This window comes from Lissotriton helveticus, chromosome 8, assembly GCF_964261635.1.
Source record: "Lissotriton helveticus chromosome 8, aLisHel1.1, whole genome shotgun sequence".
NCBI classification, from domain to species: Eukaryota; Metazoa; Chordata; class Amphibia; order Caudata; family Salamandridae; genus Lissotriton; species Lissotriton helveticus.
In genome coordinates, this window is record NC_136069.1 from 976,362,472 (window position 1) to 976,387,672 (window position 25,201).

Here is a 25,201-nt window from a genome sequence, read left to right on the forward strand (position 1 = left end):
TCCAAAACGCTGACGCAAGACTGGTCGTCAACCTGCCAAGCCACTCCCACATCTCCCAGCACCTGCGCACACTCCACTGGCTCCCCATCAAAGCTAGAGTCACCTTCAAGATGCTAACCCATGCTCACAAGGCCCTCCACGACACCGGACCAGCATACCTGAACAGCCGACTCAAATTCCACGCACTCGAAAGGACCCTACGATCAGCCCAGCTCTCCTACGCCGTGGTCCCCCGCACCAGAAAGACCAGACGGCCAGTCCCTGGAACGACCTTCTGCTCCACCTCAGACAGATAACATCGCTCCCCATCTTTGCAAGAAACCTCAAAACCTGGCTCTTCGACAGACCCCCTTCTTGATGGACTGGAACCTGTGAATTCCCTCCACACCCCCAGCGCCTTGAGACCCTTACGGGTGAGTAGTCGCGCTTAACAAACACCTGATTTGATTTGAAAATCAGAGACTGGACAGTCAGCTAGAAAATACCAACAGAAGTGGGAGTAAATGACTGTTGTCCCTGTTCTCATTTAGAGCGGACCCACGTCGCCTGCAAGATATGGGAAGATCTCTGGCCCCGCTGCAGTTACGATGAGTATTGATAATTCTCGCCTCGGTGCCTATTCCAATCATGGAGTCCCACTCTGAAACTCTGGGCAATAGCTTGCTTAATCTCCACAACAGCCCCCACAACGCTAAGGATGCCTGGCCTCCACCTTGGGGGTGCCCAGGAGTGGACACCTCACAGGGAATCCAGGATGGGTTCCACAGCAGTATTCGTACAAGCGCCTTGAGACCCTTGCGGGTGAGTAGTGCTCTATACAAGTATCAATTTACATTTTACATTTACATATTGATTCATCCTATGTGGGTGGGGGTCCATTTGTATGGCGAGAAATGGTATTGGGGTGATGATTCCTTTTATTAGGAGAGGCGTCGTGGACTAACAGACTGGTTTGGTGGTGGGATTGGCGCACTGCGTCATACTATAGTTGGGAGGCAGGGTGGCGGATGGAGCGTAAAGTTAAAGTACGGTTAGGGTTGGCTCCTGATTCTGGCTGTGCTATGTTTAAGAGCTCATATATTCATTTTTCGGGGGATTGGTAATGGAACTTTTTGGGTATTCCAGCGGTGTAACGTTTCCCTGCATAGATTAGACTTGTTTGGGGATTACAGGCGCTCTGCAAAATTGGGGGGTGGGCAGTTTTGAGTCCACGTTGCAGGGAGGCAGGGTGGGGGTGGGTCCCAGGTTTGTTAATGGGTGTTGTTACAGTCTTTGTATGTGTACTCAGTACAATTTTATATGCAAGGTTTTCTTAATGGGAACTGGGTCGTTCCTAATGTTGTTTCCAGGGTACACGTATCAAGTATTTACTATTCCTTGTGCTGCTGCGGATGGAGGGGGGGGTGTTGGCACTACCCCTCAGTTATCCTACACACATCAGGGCATTTACTGGTTGTTTAAATGAGTACTGAGCAAGGTTCAACCCTGCACCTGGGACACTTGAGATACTCTGTTGGACGTGACCGGCCTAGGGGAGCGTATTAAACAGGGAATTGTTCTACAATATTTGAAACGGCAGGCCCCTGATCTGGTTCTACTTCAGGAAACCCATATTCATGGTTCCTTCTACTGCACTCTTAATAGATGGGGATATAAGTTAGTGGCTCATGCGGGTTATGCAAGAGGATCCAGAGGGGTGGGCATTCTGATACGAATGTCCCTTCCTTTTCAAATACAGAAAATTACCTGAGATCCACTGGGCAGGTTTGTGACAGTTTCGGGACAGCGGGAGGGAAGGCCCCTTAATGTAACTTCTCTTTATGTGCCCCCCAAGCTCCATTCCATCACACTGGCTGACTTAGGACCTCATATGTTGAACCTGCCGGACGGTGATGTATTAGTGGGGAGAGATTGTAACGCTGCTCTCAACAGGGAACTGGACCGTCTGCCATCCTAGAAGGGAGAGCCATCTGGTAAATTATTGGCAGAATTTCTTGATGCGCTGGGCTTGATAGACGTATGGAGGACTTGTAATCCCACCTCCTCGCAATACACATTTCATTCTGGGGACCATGGGAGCCTGTCCCGTATCGATTATCTTTTCTGCAAGGCCTCTCAGCTCCCCATGTTTGATGGGACCTCTTTCCTTCCCAGAGGTATTTCTGATCATTCCCCGATTGTTACGTATTATGGAGGTGTTCCTCCCCCTACCCAACTCGAAATGGTTCTTAATCCTTGGTATCTTAAAGTGCCGGAGATCAGTAAACAGTTGATGTAAACTACCCAAAGGTATTTCGCAGAAAATGACGGTTCGGTGTCATCGGACATAACGTTATGGGAGGCCTACAAGGTGGTAATCTGAGGTAGTGCAGTGGCGGCAGTTGCAGGTCATAGAAAAGAGAAGCGTAAACAATTGTGCGGTCTGGAAAAAGAGGTGACCGCATTGGGGGGCGAGTTAGTGGCCTCTCATATTTCCACTACCACACATAAATTATTCATAAAACAAAAGGAATATAGGGATATTGCGGAAGAGGCTGCTAAGACCCAGTACCAGGCCACCCAACACTGTATTTATGATATAGGTGATAAGGCTAGCCAGTTATTAGTGTGGTTGGACAAAAGAGAGCTGGCCAATAGATGGGTGGCTCAGATTGTGGGACCAAGGGGAGATGCAATACAGGACAGGGTTAAGATTGCTTGGGAGTTTGCCAGTTATTTTGAGTGGGTATATACTTCCACGCAGTCGTCTACCCAGGCGGAAGCGACGGAGCTGCTGGCTACTTTGCCGCTACCTGTTTTAGATGCCCAAGACGTCGAGGATTTAGATGCAGCTTTGACAGCGGAAGAGGTGTCTAAGGCAATCAGCTCACTGCAGTCTGGTAAAGCCATGGGCCCAAGTGGCCTTCCAATTAATTTGTATAAGTTGAATGTTGCGACTATTACCCCATTCCTAGTGTGAATGTATGAGGAGAGTGTGAGTCAGGGTACTTTGCCCGCAACGCAAAGATTAGCAAATATAGTGGTAATTCATAAAGCAGGTAAACCCCCCCGAGCAATGCAGCTCATATCGCCCTATTTCCTTACTTGACCTTGAGTTTAAAATCCTAGCTAAGATTCTAGCACATCTCTCCCTGTGTCTCCTCAAATTAGTGCATCTGGACCAATCAGGCTTCATGCCCACCAGGAATACAGCATTGAATCTCAGCCGTCTATGTGGCGTCTTGGGCATGGCCACTACTATACAGGAGGATTCCATTATGATGTCTCTTGATGCCAAAATGGCGTTTGACATGATTAAATGGTAATTTCTTTTTGCCGTGCTTGAAAGATATGTATTCGGTGGTCAGTTACTGTCCTGGGTGCGTCTTCTTTACTCTGACACCCTTGCTAGGATTTCAGTAAATGGTGCTCATTCTGCACCCTTTGCATTGGGTAGGAGTACGAGACAGGGTTGCCCGCTCTCGCCCCTGCTCATTGCCTTGGCACTTGAGCCGCTGGCGATCTGGATAAGGGGAGACCCCATTGTCAGGGGCCTTAAATGGTTGCTGAATTGCACGGACAAGATTTCCCTCTATGCCGATGTCTTGCTGTACCTGGCTCGTCCTCCCTTTTCGATCCGATGAGTACTGCGTATCTTTGAACTATTCCAAAAATATTCCGGATACACTATTAATTGGGATAAATCCCTTACTCCGCCTTTGAGCGGACATAAACCATTGGAAATCACTACCCCTCATGCTTTTGTGTAGAGCAGCACTTTACAAGATGATGGCACTCCCGTGCTTTTTTATGCCCTGCAAAATAACGCCATATTTAGTTTCACAGCGGTATTTTCAATCAATCGACTCAGTGGTCCGTGCAGTCTTTTGGAACCAAGGTTCTCCCCGGATTGCTCTCACAAAATTAACAAAAAGTTGGTACGATGGTGGCATTGCTCTGCCTGATATTAGACCTTATTATTGGGCCTCACAGTTGATCGTTTTAAATCATTGGGCCCATCGACCTGTATCGGACCCTGCCTATAGAATGGACAGACATAACATGTCATCTGGCACTTATCTAAGGGCGCATTTCGGGGGCACGGTACGCGCCCAGATCCACTCCCAACGTCTTCTACGGTAGACATATGGCACAAAGCAACACATGCTCTGGGGTGGGAAGACAAGATCACACAAGTTATCCCATTACTGGAAACTGACTTCCTAGGTATGTTGTTTAAGCAGCCAGGGTTTGATAAATGGAACTTGATCGGTCTCTCGAAAGTTGGAGAAATGTGGGCCAAGGGGAAAGTAATTCCATTTAGCTATTTGCAAAGAGACTACCAGTTGCATGAAAGAGAAACTTTTCGCTACCTCCAGGCCAGAAATGCTTTGTACAAAGCTATTCCAAGGGACTAGGACTTGCCTGTTTCCTCGCCTCTGGAGGATAGATTGTTGGATGAATATTTTCCGGAGAGGGCCATCTCCTTGACCTACCGCAAGATCCTCAATCACATTCCAGATGCTTAAGAGAAAGTACGTGCAAAATGGGCGGACGACATATTGGACTTGGACAATGATGACTGGTGGGAGGCATTGCCCTCTACTCGCAAGGTAGCGATCTGATCCAGATTTAAACTTATACACTTCAAATTGTTGCATCTGACTTATTACACCAACACGGTTCGGGTCTAGATGAGGGTATTGGATTCCCCCGATATCAATGGTGGCATTGCCTGGTCCTCCAGGGGTATTGGGTAAGGGTTCTCACAGGTATGTCCTGCATCTGTAATTAATCTATAGAAGTTTCCCACCGGCTCTGTCTGGTAAACATCTGGGAGGCCACGGACCTGTAACATACTGAGCAGAGGTGGGTTGCATTGGGCTGTATGGTGGTGAAGCGCAATATAGCTAGAACTTGGAGAGGAAGAGTCCAGGTAAAATACACTGGGAGTCTGATATGGACTGGTGCATGCAAGCAGAGAGGGTTGTTTATGAAAGTAGGGGTTGTCCACAAAAATGGACAAAACTCTGGGGCCCATGGAATGAGAGTAGGGGTATGCTTTGCACTCCTGTTTGCCTCACCCCTTCCCTTGTGGTGGACGAGGAAGACATTTAAATGATTTAACTATGGAACAATGCTGTGTGCCTTTTGTACGATAACCCGTTGCCTGAACTTTGATATGTACTGTATGTCGTTATTAATGGAAGTCTAAATTGATACAATGTACTGTACCCTTTTTCGTTGTATTGTGTGTTTTATGTTATTCTTGAATAAAAAAGATGTATGCAAAATAAAAACTGCCCCCAGGAAAAGCGAACTTTACAAGTACTCCAAGCTGCTGTTGCAAAGCGTGGGACCCGCAGAGCCCCACAGGGATGTAGCCACTCGCACCAGGAACCGCCATCAACTACAAAGCCCTCCTGTTGGCCATTCAGAAAACCAGACTCGCCCGAGGCCAAAATCAGTGAAGTGGGAATGGACATTTCACTCTTCCGGCAAGACCTATGAATACTACAGGCCGGGTGGCGAAAGTCACATCTTAGCCCTTGAGGACACTGTAATGAAGCTGCAGTAGGCGGTCCACAAGCTGCAGACGGGCTGGACCAAGATTTCCGCCATCTTACCCATCTTATTATGCAGGTCTTGCTGGAGGAGTGAAATGTCCATTCCCACTTCGCTGATTTTGGCCTCTGGGCGAGTCTGCTTTTCTCAGAACAATGGGTGATAACACCTTATGAGTTCTCAAAGCTTCTCATATTACCAGACTACTTTAGTGTAGTCCAGGCCCAATGGAATTCCTTTGAGCAGGTGAAACAGATATTCCGGGCCATGGACGGAGAATATATGCTCCTTTTCCCAGCCAAACTTAAGGGGCTCTTTCAGGGCAGAGCCATATTCTTTGATCACTCAGGCAGGGTCTAGGAATGGGCCCAGGGGCGCCCCCTCCCCCCCAGGGCTTGGATTCCCTAGCCCACACCCACACGGGGGAGGCCAGGAAGGAGCTGGAGTGGCACCACAGGGCTGGTGCTCCAGAGGAAAGACCCTGACTAAAACTCGTCATGGCATTGGGGGTACATGATGCCTTGAGGAAACAGTCTTGGACGGACACAGGTGGGAGCACAGTGTCCACGCTGGCTCGGCGGACCCTGGACATAGACAATAGCCCTTACCACACACAAGGCTCGCGGTTCGATTCCCAGCACTGGCGGCAGCTCAGCCAAGCACCATGTGACTCTGGGCAATAGCTCGCTTAATCTCCCGACAGCCCCCAGCACCTTCAGACTTTTAGGGGTGATTAGTTCGCGCTTTACAAATACCGGGTTATGTTATGTTTATTACCACCGTACCTGACCCAGCCAACTGCCTGAACTTTGCTCCTCCTACAGAGCTATCTCTCAATTAAATGTAGAAAGCAATCTGCTGGCGAAAAATATAGCGATAAGAATAACATGCATTAATACATTATTGGTGCACAAAGGCTTTATGCCAGGTAGAGGTATATGCGCCACTGCCTATGTTGTCTCCAGGTCGTACCGTTCCAGGTTGACGGAATACAGGGCTTATCAGCGCTGCTTTTAGTAGACTATGGAAAAGCATTTGACACATTTCATTGCCTTTCCTTTTCCACGTCTTACACCAAATGAACTTCGGCCCGAGCAGGGCCCGACTAGCCGCCAGTTTTGGGTCCCTTGGGGGCTGTTTTTGTTACTGGGGGCTGGCAATATCTGCTCCCTGTAACAAAATCGCCTGAAACCGGCCATAGCAAAAAGATCAGCCGCATACATTCAGTTGACTGAATCAGACCCCTCACCGCTGCTGGAGGCCAGACTGCAAGTCACCCAAGGACCATTTCGATAGTTAGGCATTACTATTGCGCATGCCCCACAAATGGCCTGGGACCTGAATATAGCACCCATTCTGAGGTAAGTACCCCAATCCTTAGACTCCTGGACACACTTCCCCTCAATCTCCTGGTCGAGTGGCACTCTGCAAGATGCTAGTGCTCCCCCCTCTTCCTCTACATCTTAAAAAATCATCACTATTTGCTCCCACCAACGTTTATCACGGATGATCAGTCGGTGGTGATGAGGTTCTACTGGGCTGGGAAAACAGTGGCATATGCTAAGTGCATGGCAGCAGTATACAAAAGCGGTCTCAGCGCCCTGGAACTCCGCCTGTTATATTGGGCAGAACAGATGATTTCAGAGGGGTACTGGCTCTTCGGGTAACACCAGGATTCTGCTTGGTACCGGGAGAACTCCTGTCTTGATTACTGGGGCATACGCGGCTTGCTCCATGAAATCTGTCTCCCTGCCTCCCTTCCTCAAGTTTCATTGATCCAATTAATATGCTGGAAGGAGGCCCTTTCTAAATAAAATGGATGGGGAACTCAGCAGCCTAAACCCCGTTGTGAACTGGGTCCTGGTTGAGACATGTGTCTTGATTGACGGGCTTCCGTGGTTTGGATTCAATCAGGATATCAACACTTGGACAATCTGTAGACCATGACCGCTTTGTATCAATCTACCTTCTTATGGTGGATTTCGGACTTCATAAATACCAGTTCTTTAAGTATTTGCAGGTCCGCCATGCCCTGGATACGACAGGGACACATTGAGAGAGGTCCTAGAATACAATCCCCTAAAGTTCGAAATTGGTCCAGTAGGTCAGCAAGGCATCTCTCGCCAGTACAGATCACTGCATCTCACAACCCTGGATCCCCTGCACAAACTCCAGGAGATGTGGGAGGTAGACCTTGGGGGTACTTTGCAACGACTGGAGGGAGTCCAAACTAGCCTTGTGGCTCCTGACCATACAGGCTACCCTCTGACTCATACAGTTCAATAACTTGCACCGCACATTCTTCAGCTCAGATCGGCTGTGAAAAATGTGGTGGGTTGAATCACAGAGGTGCTGGCAATGTGGGGACACCAATGGGTCCCTCTTTCATTTGGTATGGACCTGTTCAGCCATAACAATGTACTAGAATGCAATTCATACACGTATAACACATTTCATACAGATTACGGAGAAACTGGCCCTAGGGGTGGGCCTGCTAGGGATAATGGAGTGCTGGGCTGACGGATTTCAAAGACTGCTAGCTGGAATTGGGTATCTGACTGCTAAAAGAGACATAGCTAGATGCTGGAGATCACCGAAGCCCCCCCCCCCTATCCTCCCTCTGCTTGGACATGAGGATTTGACCACCATTGTAAAGCGGAAATGGAAACTTACAAATGGAAGGGCTGTGCCCATAATCACTTCAAGTTCTGGTGCCAGCGGCTCACAAACTCCACGTTGATGGCGAATACGTTTTTTCTTCCCAACCCTATTCGATGGTTTCAAGGGGGTGGGCATGAGTGATGGAAATGTAAATCTTATCTAATGTTGTTCCAATCGAAGCCTTTTAGTTATGGTTGCTTTTGCCAACTAAAAAGCATTAAAAAGATATATTACAAAAAGTCTACCTTCTAATTTTATAACTGTGTGCCTGATGGTTGGCTTGTGGAAATGCTTACGCTCATAACTGTAGGCCTGAGTTAATTATGGTGACGAGCTATGAGTCTGGTTTGTTGACTGGGAAATGTTATGTCCGATGCCATAGGTCTTGCCTGCTTATGAAAAATCATGACAAAAGCAGTTGCTGTAGCTTATCTATTGTGAAAAAGATTTGTTAAAACCAGTAAGCTTTTTACAGTTGATTGTAACAGCTTGTACCAGCTATAGGCAGATATTTTGTTGTATATAATCTCAGAGTTTACTGTAGTAGGCAAGGGTTTTGCCGTTGGCCAGAAACCTTGAAAAACCTGGGGGTTTTCATTGCAAAGATTCTTTTTAGGCATTTTGAGAGGGGTTGTATTTTGTTTGGCAAGCTGCGTTTTTCTACCTATTTATAATTGTTTAACTTTATGCATGATGGTTGTCAGTTTATGTAGATTTGAATAAACCGGTGGTGGGTAAAATGTAAATCCAAAAGTAAAGCATATAAGCTTTGTCGGTTCATTGGGAAAAGTCATACCTTATTTCAAAGGTTTGATCTGCTCATTATACAACATTATGACAAAAGTCAGTAGGTCTGGCCTACTTATTGTGAAAACCACATATTAAGGAAATAGGCTTTTAATTGTGTTTATAATGTGCATAAATCTGAAGGTAGGTAGTTTCTTACATGGAATCGCACAGATTACCTTGGTAGGCAAGGGATTTGGTTATGAAGATTCACTGGAACACACCATGGGGTTAGAAGATATGCACTAAAGTAATATTTTTTAGGCTCTCTTAGGAGAGAGAATATTTTGCTTTGCCAGCTATATCTTGTATACACATATAATTTAATTTAATTTATGACTGTATGCCTCTTGTTTGCCTTGTGGAAAGCTTACACTCAGTGCAGTAGGCTTGGGCTGATTACAGTGGCAAACCAGTGACAAAGACTATAAGCCTTATTCTTTATTATGAAACGTTTTGCGCAGGACAGTCAGCCTGACTTGTTGATTGAGAAAAGCATATGTTAAAGTCACTAGGCATTTAAGGGTGTATTATTATTACTCAGAATTAAAGCCTACCGTTAGGGATTTGTTGCATTGAATCTCAAAGATTACATTGATAGAAAAGGGTTTTGGTGTTGGTTACACCCTCTGACAAACCATGGGTTTAAAAGATTTGCACTATGAAAATATTTAAGCACTTTTAGGGAACATAGTATTTTTCTTTGTGAACTATAATTCTGCATGTTTGCAATTTTATGACTATGCCTGATGGTTGCTTTGTGGGAACGCTTATGCTCAATACAGTAGACCCGAGCTGGTTATGGTGGCACGCCAGTGATAACGGCTATAGGCTTGATTTGTGAGGAGGCAAATGTTATTCCATATGCCATAGATCTGGTTGGTTTACTATGAAAAGTGATGGCAAAGACAGTAGGCCTGGCTCATTCATTGTGAAAAACATATGTGAAATCCATTAGGCCTCTAACAGTAGATTATCACATGATGTTACAGGCTGTACAAAGATATATGTTATATGTAATATCACAGATTACAATAGTAGGCAATGGTTTTGGTCTTTGTACCTTTTCTGACAAATTGTGGGATTAGATTTTCACTGTGATGATTCTTGAAATGCCCTATGAAGAGAGGCTGTAAACTGTTTTGCGGCTTTAATTGTGTACATATTTGTAATGTTATAAATGTATGCTTGATGGGTGCCAGCTTATGTGAGTTGTATTTACTATCAATCCATTAAAGGCTAGAGGCCTTATTGGTTCACTGCAAAATATTATGTCAGATTCCTCACATGTGATCTGTTTATAATGAATAATTAAGACAAAGCGAGTAGGTTTATTGTTAAAAGCATGCATTAAGGGCAATGGGCTTTTAAAGATGGATTATTTTTACACTGTGCTAAAGCCTTTCGGCAGGTATTTGGTGACATGGAACCTTCTTTATTGCCGCAGTAGGCAAGGGTCTTGGTGTTGACAACCCATCCAATCAAACCACGTGGATAGACCATTTTCACTATGGCAATCCTTATGCTGCTCCATTATTAGGAATTTTATATTCTTTTGGTAACAGTATTTTATACATATTTGTAATTATATTTTTGTATGCCTGATGGTTACCTTGTGGGAAGGCTTATGATCAACACAATAAGTCGCAGTTAGTTATGCTGACAAGCCAATGATAAATAGGTTACAGACTGGATTGTTTGTAATAAAAAGGAACGATAAAGGCAGTAGGCCCACCATAGTGATTGTGAAAAGCATATGTTAAAGTCAACAGGCATAAGAGTACATGGTAATAACTCTGTATTAAATTCTATAGAGATATATTTTGTTACATGACATCTCACTGATTACTATAGTAGGCAAGGATTTTTGTGCTGGTTAGCCCCTATGGACAACCTATTTGCACTGCCAGAATCCTTGCCGGGCCCTCTTAAGAGTGTATTTTGAGATGCTATGTAATTTTAGGAGTGTGTGCTGATTATTGCCTTGTGGGAACATGTAAGCTCCGTACAGGAGGCCTCAGTTGGTTATGGTGACAAGCCAATGATAATAGCTAGGGTGAATACAAATGCCCCGATTTTAGCAGGGATTAAAATCCTGATTTTAATGTTCGCAGACAACACGTTAATAATCTCAAAGACCCCGAGTGGGCTACAACGAGCATTGATTGTATTCGAGGAATTCTGTTAAGCTCGAGGTCTGGAAGTTAACGTGTCGAAAACGAAACTTATGACTTTTAACCAACACAGAGTTTTTAAGGGTGGCATTTTAATGAATAATCGTCCTTTGGAGCAAGTAAGGGAGTTCACTTATCTGGGGGTGAACTTACCGTGTGACCTAAAGTGGAATCACCAAATAAACATGGCAGCATTGAAACATCGCCAATTATCAGGTGCCCTAAGCCTTGAACACAACAGGTCCCTTACGAAACCTATCAGTCCGGTATTACAAGTTTACGAAGCAAAAGTTGTTAGTTCTGCCCTGTACGGAGTTGAACTGTGGGGGCTATAGAATTTACTTAAACTTAGTGTGTCAGAAAATACATTTTTGCGGGGAATTACTCATCTCCCACAAAGCACCCCTTTGTGTCCATTGTTCTATGACATGGGGAGAAAACTGCTGTCTGACATTGCTAAGCTATGTACCGTGCTGTACTGGCGTAGACTGTGGATAACACCAGAACTCCAACCTTATGCTGAGGGCTTTATGGACATCATAAAAACTGACACTTTCCATAAAATCAGTTGGCTACGCAGTGTCAAAGATATCCTAGCCAAAATTGGTATGTCAAGGCTATGGGATGATCCCACTACTGCTTGTTTTCCAACTTAGAAGGACTTAAAAGAAAAGTATTGGGAGGTGATTACTGAACAAACCCTAAGAGCCAGTGATTCATCCTCGATAGTAGGGACCTTTCTAGAATTTAAATCTACCCCGTGTCTAGAACTATATTGGGATACTGTTTCGAAACCACTAGACAGAAAGTTATACTTCCAGTTGAGAGCAGGGACGCTCCACCTAAGGTCTTTTACCTTAAGGTGGAATAAATCATCTAATAATAAGTGTCCATGCTGTCTTGTATGTATTGAATCAGTTGCGCACATGTTATTTGTTTGCCCAGCATATGTCACCACGCGAAGGGTGTGGCTAAGGCCCATTTGTAAATCTTTAGGGACAAGTAGCAGCCTGGCAGCAGAAAGAATTTTGTGTACTGATACCACATCCCCAATCTACATAGCAGTTGCCAACTATTTAGGGTGGATGTTGATTATCAGATCAAAAGTTATTTCTCTACAACAAATTGTTTGCTAGTGTTTACCAATATCTGTCAGATTAAACAGTATCTTGCACTAATGTCCATCTTTCTTAACACTGTTCCCTAACAGTATGATCTCCCTTTTATAGTATCCTATGTCTTTTTTAGTCATAGCATCGTTTTTAGGATATTATGAATTACTTGCCAAGTACTAAACCTGTGTAATTTTCTTGCATTCAAACAAGCCGCTTTTTATGTGTCCTGTGTTTGATATTTGTATTTGTAAATAGTATGTGTTTTTATGTGCTTTTATGACTTTTGGTCGAATAAAGCTTGTTTGATTTTTTTTTTGTTGATAATAGCTATAGGCCTGATTAGTTCAGTAGGAAAAAATATTTCCAATGCAATAGGTCTGATCTGTTTATTTTGAAAAGCTATGATAAATGCAGTAGCCCTAACATATTGATTGTGAAAAGTGTATGTTAAAGTCAATAGGTTTTTTAGGCTGGGTTGTTATTTCTCTGTATTAAGGCCTTCAGTTAGGTATTTTGTTACATGAAATGCCACGGATTATGTTCGCAGGGAAGGATTTGGTGTTAATTAAAGCCTCTGACTAACCCTAGTGGTAGAAGATTTGCACTGTAATAACTATTGCTAGAGCCTCTTCTTAGCCGATATGTATCTGAGTGTGTGTGTAAATCCATATAGAAACAAGCATTTACAATGCAATAGGTCTCCCAGTATTAAAGTTTGAGCTATTGGCATTGTATATTACAATGTGTTACATTAATTTGTTATCAAACTCTGAATTGTTGTATAAAGATGATTTGCAAACTGTCAAATGTTGCTGAATAGTAAGCAACGTTGTGAATAATATTGTTTGCTAGTCATCCTTGGGTACCAGAGTAGTTCACTTGAGGCAGCTCACTACTCTGCACTCACTACTCTGCACCCACCACTCACTACTCTGCACCCACTACTCACTACTCTGCACTCATTACTCACTACTTTGCACTCACTACTCTGCACTCACTACTCTGCACTCACTACTCTGCACTCACTACTCACTACTTTGCACTCACTACTCACTACTCTGCACTCACTACTCTACACTCACTACTTTGCACTCACTACTCACTACTCTGCACTCACTACTCTGCACTCACTACTCACTACTCTGCACTCACTACTCACTACTCTGCACTCACTACTCACTACTCTGCACTCACTACTCACTACTCTGCACTCACTACTCCCTACTCTGCACTCACTACTCTGCACTCACTACTCTGCATTCACTACTCTGCACTCACTACTCTGCACTCACTACTCACTACTCTGCACTCACTACTCTGCACTCACTACTCTGCACTCACTACTCACTACTCTGCACTCACTACTCACTACTCTGCACTCACTACTCTGCACTCACTACTCACTACTCTGCACTCACTACTCTGCACTCACTACTCTGCACTCACTACTCTGCACTCACTACTCACTACTCTGCACTCACTACTCTGCACTCACTACTTTGCACTCACTACTCACTACTCTGCACTCACTACTCACTACTCTGCACTCACTACTCACTACTCTGCACTCACTACTCACTACTCTGCACTCACTACTCACTACTTTGCACTCACTACTCACTACTCTGCACTCACTACTCTGCACTCACTACTCTGCACTCACTACTCTGCACTCACTACTCACTACTCTGCACTCACTACTCTGCACTCACTACTCTGCACTCACTACTCACTACTTTGCACTCACTACTCTGCACTCACTACTCACTACTCTGCACTCACTACTCACTACTCTCACTACTCACTACTCTGCCCTCACTACTCACTACTTTGCACTCACTACTCTGCACTCACTACTCACTACTCTGCACTCACTACTCACTACTCTGCACTCACTACTCACTACTCTGCACTCACTACTCACTACTCTGCACTCACTACTCTGCACTCACTACTCTGCACTCACTACTCTGCACTCACTACTCTGCACTCACTACTTTGCACTCACTACTCTGCACTCACTACTCTGCACTCACTACTCACTACTCTGCACTCACTACTCACTACTTTGCACTCACTACTCTGCACTCACTACTCACTACTCTGCACTCACTACTCACTACTCTGCACTCACTACTCTGCACTCACTACTCTGCACTCACTACTCTGCACTCACTACTCACTACTCTGCACTCACTACTCTGCACTCACTACTCACTACTCTGCACTCACTACTCTGCACTCACTACTCACTACTCTGCACTCACTACTCACTACTCTGCACTCACTAGTCACTACTTTGCACTCACTACTTTGCACTCACTACTCACTACTCTGCACTCACTACTCTGCACTCACTACTCTGCACTCACTACTCACTACTCTGCACTCACTACTCACTACTCTGCACTCACTACTCTGCACTCACTACTCACTACTCTGCACTCACTACTCACTACTTTGCACTCACTACTTTGCACTCACTACTCACTACTTTGCACTCACTACTCACTACTCTGCACTCACTACTCACTACTCTGCACTCACTACTCACTACTTTGCACTCACTACTCTGCACTCACTACTCACTACTCTGCACTCACTACTCACTACTCTGCACTCACTACTCACTACTCTGCACTCACTACTCTGCACTCACTACTCTGCACTCACTACTCACTACTACATAATTAAGCATGGCGCATTTAATTGAAAAATCCGCGCACACCCCCAACCCCCGCAGAAGAAGACCAGGCAGCCCAGGCAAAGCCCTGCGCCGCCGCCAACTAGGTGACCCCCCCACTGGGCCGGCAACACTAATCCGCGGCCGCTGAGCCGGAAGTCTTGCAATCATTGAGGATGAATAGCATCACCTGACCATTTAAGACAGTAAGTTGCCATGATGCCATCAATCTGATTCCTATCTCCAGTCATCAGCACATTATTAACACAACCAGTAGTACGATATGTTAACTTTCTAACACAGTGACAAGCCAGCAGCACTTGTTACGGTCCGTACAGCAACAGCACACGCCCCGGCACAAATTAAGCACTGATTTTAGGAGAGGTGCAACACCTCAATGGCGCAATTAAAAAAAGGTTTGATAGAGACCCCAGATTTTGCACCTCAGGTAACGATACGAGGGGATCTCGGAGCTGTGCGGCATGCATTCAGTGGCGGACAGGTACTGCCTGCCTCTCTTTAGCCTTCAGTTACCCGATCTGCAGTTATTGTATGATCGACTTCAGGAGGATGAAATTCAGGGATGTGAACCTGTGACGCTGGTGTCAACACAGATGACCGCAGCGGATGCGAGAATACACTGAAGTATTTCCGAGTCTGTGGGCGCTGCGAAGCCTGCCAGACAGCTAAATTAGTGCTTTACAAATCCAACCAACCACCAAGCAAGACAAACTGGAGAGCGGGAGAGGCGAAGGTGCGAGACAGAGACCGAGAAAGCGTGAGTTAGCCGCAGGGGCGTTGCCGCCATTGGTGCAGCAGGTGCAGCGGCGCCGGGCCATTGAACCCTGAATACCGCCACATCCAATAAACATTTAACAGGACCACAAACACAGACCCGCGGTTCCGTGGGTGCGCTCTGTGCTCAACGTCACAACATTTGAGCCAGTCAAGGACAGAACGGAGACCTCAGAGAGTCACGCTCATCCAGTCATTTCCCTTTGCATTCTGGGACTCGCATTCATGTATTTATGAAGCCCAAATATAATAACCAGCACAGAAAAGCAAATGAAAACGGAAGGCTGGATAAGCTGCGGTCTGTGTTTCTACATGGCGGTATGTGTTGGGGTGGAGATGTAAGGTGGCCGAGAGAGGCCATTCCACATCAGTGGGAATCAAAAGGGGGACATTCATTGCTCCTTTTCCAAGTTGATGACTATAAGCGCTATACAAATGCAATTACACTTCCCATAAGCTGTAGAGGCAGGTGTGACCTAGGCAGACGGGCTCCGGGCACAAACTCCAGTAACAGCTGCATGAAGGGCCCGAGGCTGCCCAGCAGGCGACTGTGAGACCGAGAGAAGGAGGAGGAGGTGCAAGGGAGGAGGGTCCTGGAAAAGGACGTCCAAAACAGGGAAGGGGGAGAGGAGGATGAGTTGTGGAGGAGGGAAGTGCGGGCCGGGAGAAGGAGGAGGAGCGGAGACCTCCGGGGTCTGAGAGAGGGATCGGAGAGTGTGCGAGCCGAAGGAGGCCGAGGTCAGGGGCAGAGAGCAGAGGGCTGCAGCCGCAGAGAGGAGCCCGGAGCGCGGCGAGAACTCAGGACCAACAGGGGGTCAGGGCGGCCCCAAGGACTCCCAGATCAAGCAGCAGCGAGGAGTGCGGGGCTGCCCAGCGAAGCCGGAGATAGCGGCCACGGACACACACTCTCCGCCAGGGGTCGCTCTGGAGAGCTACGGAGGACGGGGACCCGCAGAGGGGAGACCCGGGCGCGCTGCAGCCGGAGACCCGCGGGAAGCAGAGCAAGACCCGGAGGAGGGACCAGGAGAGGGCGCCGGGCGACCGGGCGACCGGGCATGGATGGGTGCGAGCCGCGTCTGGAAATAGGGTAAACTGCACCGCAAGGGGCATGCGCATCACATTTCAAAGGCATCACGGTGTGGATGTGTGTACATGTGTCGCTGTATGTGTACGTGTGTGTGCGGCGGGGGGAGGGGGGAGTGTCGTGTATGCATGGGAGAGTGTGTGTCTGTATCTATGTATGTATGTGCGTGCGTGCATGGGCCCTCGTGTGTGTGTCTGTGTGAATGCGCATGCGTGTGGGAGCTTCCCAGGAGACAGCAGCTGGCCACAGCGCTCGTTCGCGTGCGCGTGGCCAGCTCAAATCGCCTCCTCGGAGAGAAAATGCGCGCGGCCAGGTGCTGTCTCCTGGGAAGCAGAGTCAGCGACAAAAGATCTCCTGGCGGACACAGCGCTGACGCGCTGTTAAACGCCAGGAGACCTAAAAAGTGCACACGTCAAGGTGAGTGCATCCCTGTGTTGAGGCACACCATAAGGTTCAAAAAAAGACTCCAACAGAGTTCTTGAGAAAATGTTCAAACTTTTTGTTTTATTCCTCTTGTCAGTTGATTGATATTTAAAGCATACCAATCGGTTTAAAGATGCTTCATTTTTAAGCGTATTTATACATTAGCAGATTCATGGGTTCCACTCCAATGCATTTCGGGCGAAATGGCCCTTTGTCAAGGAGTATCTACAAAACGAAGAAGATATAATAGAAATAAGGTTTAGGCAATCGGGTAATAGGGTAGTTCATGCTTGGGTTCAGGGTAGTGTTCGGTCGTAGTGCCGGTGGTGAACACTGACAATAAACCGTAGTGAGAGGTGTGCCCAACTAAATAGTGCTTTTAATCAGAGCGAAAGTGTTCAAATGGACGGTTGGACTATGGGGGCTGGTAGTGAAAAAAAGTGCTAAACGTGTACGATAAGAACAGGCAGAGTATGGTGGGCTTTTAAATCGAAAAAGGAGAGTGCTCGTGAACCGATTATAGGAGGTGGTGCAATACATTAAACGTGCATGCAATAGAGCGTGGATAAAGCGATAAAGACACTCAAAAGCCACAACTTACTACCAAGTAGCAGGGCAACGAGGTTAATCGCGTGCTGCAAAAGTAACGTGAGGACAACAGTTAGAAATTATTACAAACGGAGACTCTCTCCGTACAGCATGTGCGCGTGAAAATATTGGGAGCTTACTTGTTAAGAGTGTAAAGCCGCATCGTGGTAATGGACCGGGTTCGTGAACAATCGGTGCCGCGTTTGGTTCAAGAGACGGTAAATGAGGAATGTGACAGGATAATATAGACGCATGTGATAGGATACAGCTACGAACTAAAAATAAACGACAGACTGTGTCGGGGCCATGTTAGAGTGAGGAGTGTACTGTGTAAATAAAGTTACATAAAGACAGGGAGAGGGCAAGGCCAAAAATGAGAGCACTGAATAAATGCTATAGGTAGATAGATGACGGGACAGATGTGAAAGACAGTCAAGCATGAATTCTACATGAATGGTATACATATAATGGGGGTGCCAAGGAAACAGGGTAAACATCAAGAGCGGCATTCAAGAACAGCAATATAAACAAGAATTTTTAAAAAAAGTCAGAATAGCAAAGTTAAATCGAAAAATAAAACAATCAAGAGCAAATCATAGGTAGCAACTAAATTCAGTACGGTCATTGAGGCAAAAGGCTTCACGGACTGAAGGCGATATATCCAGGACATCTCTCTCTGTAGGAGAAATTTGCAATTATCTCTCCCCTCCTGTTTTGGGATGGTTTCTAGGACCATAAAAATCAATTGGGCCACATTGTGTTTTTGTTCTATAAAGTGCGCAGCGACATTAGATTTTTCATTTCTGGTGCGGATATTAGATTTATGTTCATTGATGCGCACTTTGATTTTCCTCTCGGTTTTACCGATGTAAATTTTCCCGCAGGGACATTTCAATAGATAAATGAGATTGGTAGAATCGCACGTTGCATTAACATTGAGTTTGATGGTGTTGCCTTTCATGGGGTGAGATATGGTGTTACCTTTGATGATACAATGACAGTTGTTACAGTTCATGCAAGGGCGGGTGCCTTTGCTAACAACGATATCCTTGGGTGTTTGAGTGAGGATTTCTTTGAGATTCTTGTTGCGTGTATAGGCAAAAATAGGAGGATCCTTAAATATGTTTCTGAAGTCGGGTTCCAATTGTAGAATGGACCAATGTTTCAATATGATTTTCTATACATCGTACTAGATGTAGAAAATTTAGACACGAGTATCATCCTATTTTCATTAGAACGGACCGTTTTTTTTAGAGCGTCAGCTCGGTTGATTGCCTCCACACGGGTGATGGTATTTGTTGGCAAAGGCACCCGCCCTTGCATGAACTGTAACAACTGTCATTGTATCATCAAAGGTAACACCATATCTCACCCCATGAAAGGCAACACCATCAAACTCAATGTTAATGCAACGTGCGATTCTACCAATCTCATTTATCTATTGAAATGTCCCTGTGGGAAAATTTACATCGGTAAAACAGAGAGGAAAATAAAAGTGCGCATTAATGAACATAAATCTAATATCCGCACCAGAAACGAAAAATCTAATGTCGCTGCGCACTTTATAGAACAAAAACACAATGTGGCCCAATTGATGCTTATGGTCCTAGAAACCATCACCAAACAGGAGGGGAGAGATAATTGCAAATTTCTCCTACAGAGAGAGATGTCCTGGATATATCGCATTCAGTCCATGAAGCCTTTTGGCCTCAACGACCGTACTGAATTTAGTTGCTACCTGTGATTTGCTCTTGATTGGTTTATTTTTCGATTTAACTTTGCTTTTCTGACTTTTTAAAAAAAAATCTTGTTTATTTTTGCTGTTCTTGAATGCCGCTCTTGATGTTTACCCTGTTTCCTTGGCACCGCCATTATATGTATACCATTCATGTAGTATTCATGCTTGACTGTCTTTCACATCTGTCCCGTCATCTATCTACCTATAGCATTTATTCAGTGCTCTCATTTTTGGCCTTACCCTCTCCCTGTCTTTATGTAACTTTATTTACACAGTACACTCCTCACTCTAACATGGCCCCCGACACAGCCCGTCGTTTATTTTTAGTTCGTAGCTGTAGCCTATCACATGCGTCTATATTATCCTGTCACATTCCTCATTTACCGTCTCTTGAACCAAACGCTGCACCGATTGTTCACGAACCCGGTCCATTACCATGATGCGGCTTTACACTCTAACAAGTAATCTCCCAATATTTTCACGCGCACATGCTGTACGGAGAGAGTCTCCGTTTGTAATAATTTCTAACTGTTGTCCTCACGTTACTTTTGCAGCACGCAATTAACCTCGTTGCCCTGCTACTTGGTAGTAAGTTGTGGCTTTTGAGTGTCTTTATCGCTTTATCCACGCTCTATTGCATGCGCGTTTAATGTATTGCACCACCTCCTATAATCGGTTCACAAGCACTCTCCTTTTTCGATTTAAAAGCCCACCGTACTCTGCCTGTTCTTATCGTACACACGTTTAGCACTTTTTTCACTTCCAACCCCCATAGTCCAACCGTCCATTTGAACACTTTCGCTCTGATTAAAAGCACTATTTAGTTGGGCACACCTCTCACTACGGTTTATTGACAGTGTTCACCACCGGCACTACGACCGAACACTACCCTGAACCCAAGCATGAACTACCCTATTGCCCGATTGCCTAAACCTTATTTCTATTATATCTTCTTCGTTTTGTAGATACTCCTTGACAAAGGGCCATTTCGCCCGAAATGCATTGGAGTGGAACCCATGAATCTGCTAATGTATACATACGCTTAAAAATGAAGCATCTTTGAACCGATTGGTATGCTTTAAATATCAATCAACTGACAAGAGGAATAAAACAAAAAGTTTGAACATTTTCTCAAGAACTCTGTGGAGTCTTTTGTTGAACCTTATGGTGTGCCTCAACACAGGAATGCACTCACCTTGACGTGTGCACTTTTTTCTAATATATTCATAGCGTCATTGGACGGAGACGCCACCTGGGAGAGCACCCAACCTTTTTGAAATATCTGCCTTGAACTTGGTTAACCATTTAACCTTCGTTGCTGTGCACCTTCTGTATCCTAGTTGCATAAATCCATATAGATACATAATGGGCTTTTTGGTCTTCTCTGTTCTGCTATTGGTCGGTCTCAGTGTTATTAACACTCTGCTTCCATCTATGATATTGTAATGCATGGGCTAATGATTCCGTCCATATCAGTCATTGACCCTCCTGACTTGTGAATGACTGTTTTTTCTGATCACATTTGTTTATTCACCTGAAAAAAAATGTGCTTCAGTCTCCGGACTGTTTGGCCAGAGGTTTTGCTTTGATTTTTTACCTTTCATAGTTCACCTTTCATTTATTTGTTTCTTGTTAATGTGCCTTAAGAGGATACTATAACTCTAACGGGTCACTTGCTTGATGCTTATTCCATCTGCACTGTGATCTGTGATGCATCCCACATGGCCAGTTCCTTTAAACCAGGAAACCATTGTGGACTGCTGTTGTTCATAGTGGGTTATTGTTTCTCCATTCAAAGATGGCCAACACATCTGTAAATGCCAACATTTTAGAAGAGGAATGAGGGAAATAGAAAAAAGAAAAAAATTGTTGGGAGTACGTATTTCCCAGTTGACTTCTATGGAATCCGAGACAATTTCAAGCAGGAGACAACCAGAATGAAGCCGTTTCTGGCTTCTAAAACCTGGCCTCCCACCTAAATGCACATTATTTCTAGATGAGGCATTCAGGCTGGAACTTTAAAACAACAATAGACTATTCACAATATCCCTGAAATTTCAGACACCTGCTGCTGTATCACGTTTGCTAGCATAAGCCTGCCATGTTTAGACAGCAGCATGTTCTCTTCTTTCTACTTGTTTTCCTTTCATTTATTGTGCATATATTGTTGATTTATAAATATTTTATAGCAGTTGTGTCGGAGGGTGGAAGCAAACATGAGTCATTGGATAGATTAACCGATGAATGAGTGACAAAGAGTATTCGTGTTAACGTATTGAGTTCCATGACCCATCAATGTCACAAAAGGCAGTTTTATTATCAAGCCAAACCTACTGGCATTGCCTAAGCTTGTTCTTCAGTAATTCCATTTCGTAGAAGCCTTGGTATACTCCGTAGTGACCTTTAGTTTGTTTGTACCCCTTCCAGGATGGACTATGATCTATGGCTAAAAAATCCTGCCATTATCTTTATCTGCCCTTGTGCTTCATTGGTCTCCATTTCTTAAAACACCAGTCTGTCTTTTTCTTTTTATACTAATACCTGTCTTTCTATTACTCACCGTACCATTGCTTTGTGTTTGTAATTCATCATTGTGTATATTTACTATTGTATTTCTGTCTCTTTTCTGTCACTCACATATCGACTACTCTTAACCTGGTGATTGTGTCCCTCCTTTGCCGTGCAAGTACGCATTTCATGGATCGCCAAAAAAGTTTCTGGTTTCCAAATCTCTGTGTAACCGCCATAATCTGAAAATATATCAATTCAGCCTACCTTTTCCATTCAGGGAAATAACATGTCAAAGGAGGTTCAACAGTCTGAAAAGTTATTCATGTTACTTCAAACTCGACATTTATATTGCTATGCAACATGCTTTGTACTGATAGTTAAAATAATGATGTTTGTTGTTAAACACAGGCTTTGTTTAGTTCTGTAAACTATACTTCTTTCCCTATCCACCCAACTCCCCATCTCTCCCTATTTTGCTTGATCTATCTCACTGGAATGGTTGTGTGTTAGCAAAGAAAATGTAATAAAGCCATAAATTGCACAAAAGAAGTATAACTCTAATTGATGCATGTTATTTTCTTTCAGGTTCTTCTCTGGCTGACCTTGTGAAGGCTGGAAACTCCCTGTTACAAGCTGTTGTGAATCCCAAAGTATTTGGTCTATGAGAGAACAGGATGACGTTATTAAACAAAGTTCCTCAACAACCACGTTACCTTTCTTCTTTGCTTTCTCGCCCATTTGGGTGATACTCAATGAGTGTGCATGCTTCCATATCAGAAGAAATAATAGTAGCTTTCAGCAGAAGTCACATGCCATAAAAGGCTAAGAGTTTACTAGCTGGAAGGTACCACTGTTAAACAGTTTTTAGGCTACGTTTTTCAAGAAAAACTCATTCTAAAGCAATCGAAAAAAGAAAGAAAAATCACAAACAACTAAAAGGAATTCTGTAACAGATATCTTTATAGAGCAATAAAAATAAAATTCTCCCTCATTGTTTGAAATGTCTGTGTACATTAAATAGTCAATGTATTTCATTCAGTGTCTGTGCCTCGCCTGAATCTCAAAGTTCTAGTCTTTCCTCTACTTCTGTACATATTTTACTGGGATACACCTTAATGTATGGACACAGGTAAGTTTACGAAAGGTAGCTAATGCTTTGTTTTTAAACAGTTTATCCAGTAGATTGCGAAGACTTGGTTTTGGGGTTCTACTTTTCTGCAGTGAACTTCCACGTTCTGTCAGGGCGTCTCAAGATAGTAATACTTTCTGGTAACGTCCTCCTCTGTCTTTAAGCATTCATGAAGAGAGAAAACAAGATAACGGTAGGCTGAATAGTGTGCTTTTTATTCCCTACCTGTGACAGAGCATGTAAGTAGTGTTGGTGTCAACCCTGCTACACTCTGTTGAATTAACTGGTCCCTCGGTTCCTCACTTCATAAAGAAACAAGAAGTCTCACATCATTTTGGCATTTACTATTTGACAAGGCTTTTTTGGGTGGGTAATAGCCAATGGTGCTATTTATACCGCCCTGCTAGTTTCCTTAAAAGTAGGGGTCAATTCTGTAAACTGTTCCAGTCAACAGTAAATAAGAGGTTACTGCCAAAGTCTGAAAAATCCCAGAGAGACGGGCCGTATTTGCTGCAAGAGAGTGTAGGAGGACCGCCATTCCTGATTGCAGGACGTATAGATCCCTTAGGTGTCCTTGTTGGTTTTGAGTGACGGGTGTCCAGATAAGAGATGCAGGAGTGTCTGCTGCAGTAGAGGGAAACTTGAGGTAGCAAGGTGTCCCAGGCCACGAGGGAGTTGTTTGACCATGGCATGTAGGTACCAATGAAGCAGCTTACAGGAGTTGTGGAAGACAAAGTGTCGGTGTCTGAGCCTTTGGTGCAGGAGCATTAATGCAACAAGATTCATAGTGCTTGTGAAAGAAGGCAGGTGAACGCTGAGGGGAGAAGGTGACTTAGAGGAGAACAGTGTGCTTCTCCGATGGAAGAAATGTGCCTTCCCAACAAAGAAACAGTTATTTTCCTTCTTTACTGTGGTTTACTGGGATCATGCTCTTTTATCCCAGAGAGCAGTGGTAAGGAAGTATCGGAGTCTTCCCTCTTGGTTGGGAGCGGATGGAAAGTGACAAAAGGCAAACCACGAAAGATGGAGATTCAGTCCGAGGGCGGAACAGTCTGTGATCTCTAAATCTTTCTCCTTTGAACTCCAGCACATGGGGTTAGAATACTCCTTTCAAAAGTGCAAGAGAAAGAGAGTACACTCTCTCTAAAGAGGCAAATGAGGACAAAAAAAGGAAGTATCTGAATGTGTCTTTGTTGGTGTTCGTGCCAAATGAGTTTTCTATATTATTTACTATATAAGGCCACTATAAATATATGGAATGTCAAACTGAAAATTCGCTCCCATCTTCCAGCAACAAACTTTGAGTAAGAAGCGGGGAACACTTTCTTTCACTTCTCCATCTTTCTCTGCAGAAGCACATCAACATTGTACAGGGGTATGACACTACCTGGCAAGCGCCCTTGCCCTCAGGAACATGATTTCCTTTGCTCCTCCCAAGCATTTCCCACCTCCCCTGAATATTGCCATATTTTTTGCCTTCTGACTAGTTGCCATCTCCTGTAAGCTCTGGTGAATTCAAACAACACAGCAAACCGCAACAGCTTAATTCTAAAGTTGCTCACATCACCAAGAGTGGCTTATTCACACCAGCCTCATCCAGTTCCATTAACCACAGTCACTCAAAATAACCCTAATAACTATTCAGCCTCCCTTCTTGGCCTCCCAAAACACAAACCGTTGCAACCACAATTTGATTAAAAATATTTGAAAGGGGAAAACCCTGCAGCAACACATAGATACAGCAACTACCTTCTTTCAAAAGCAACTAGCATCAGCGTGCATACTTCTCAGCAGAAAGTTAGCTGCATTCATGGAAAAATGTATGATTTTATCACTGTCCACGCTATCGGTTGGGGTTCACCATGTTTGCTAATCTCATTTATTCTGTGTTCCCCATTTTGTACTATTATCAGAGTATGATGTGGTAGAGAACAGCTCCTATGCTGTCTGCATTACCTTCAGAAACAAGC

General features: G+C 44.5%; 1 protein-coding gene across 1 annotated transcript in view; it reads left to right on the forward strand.

Moving 5' to 3' along the window:
• The window catches only part of LOC144773041 (von Willebrand factor A domain-containing protein 5A-like), a 584,045-nt gene extending 560,909 nt beyond the window's left edge, over positions 1–23,136 (forward strand). The window contains exon 19 of the mRNA XM_078657811.1: positions 22,688–23,136. Within this exon, the coding sequence (XP_078513937.1) occupies positions 22,688–22,767 (80 nt within the window). The 3' untranslated portion in view covers positions 22,768–23,136. The remainder of the gene's footprint in view (positions 1–22,687) is intronic.
• Positions 23,137–25,201: the final 2,065 nt, after the last annotated feature.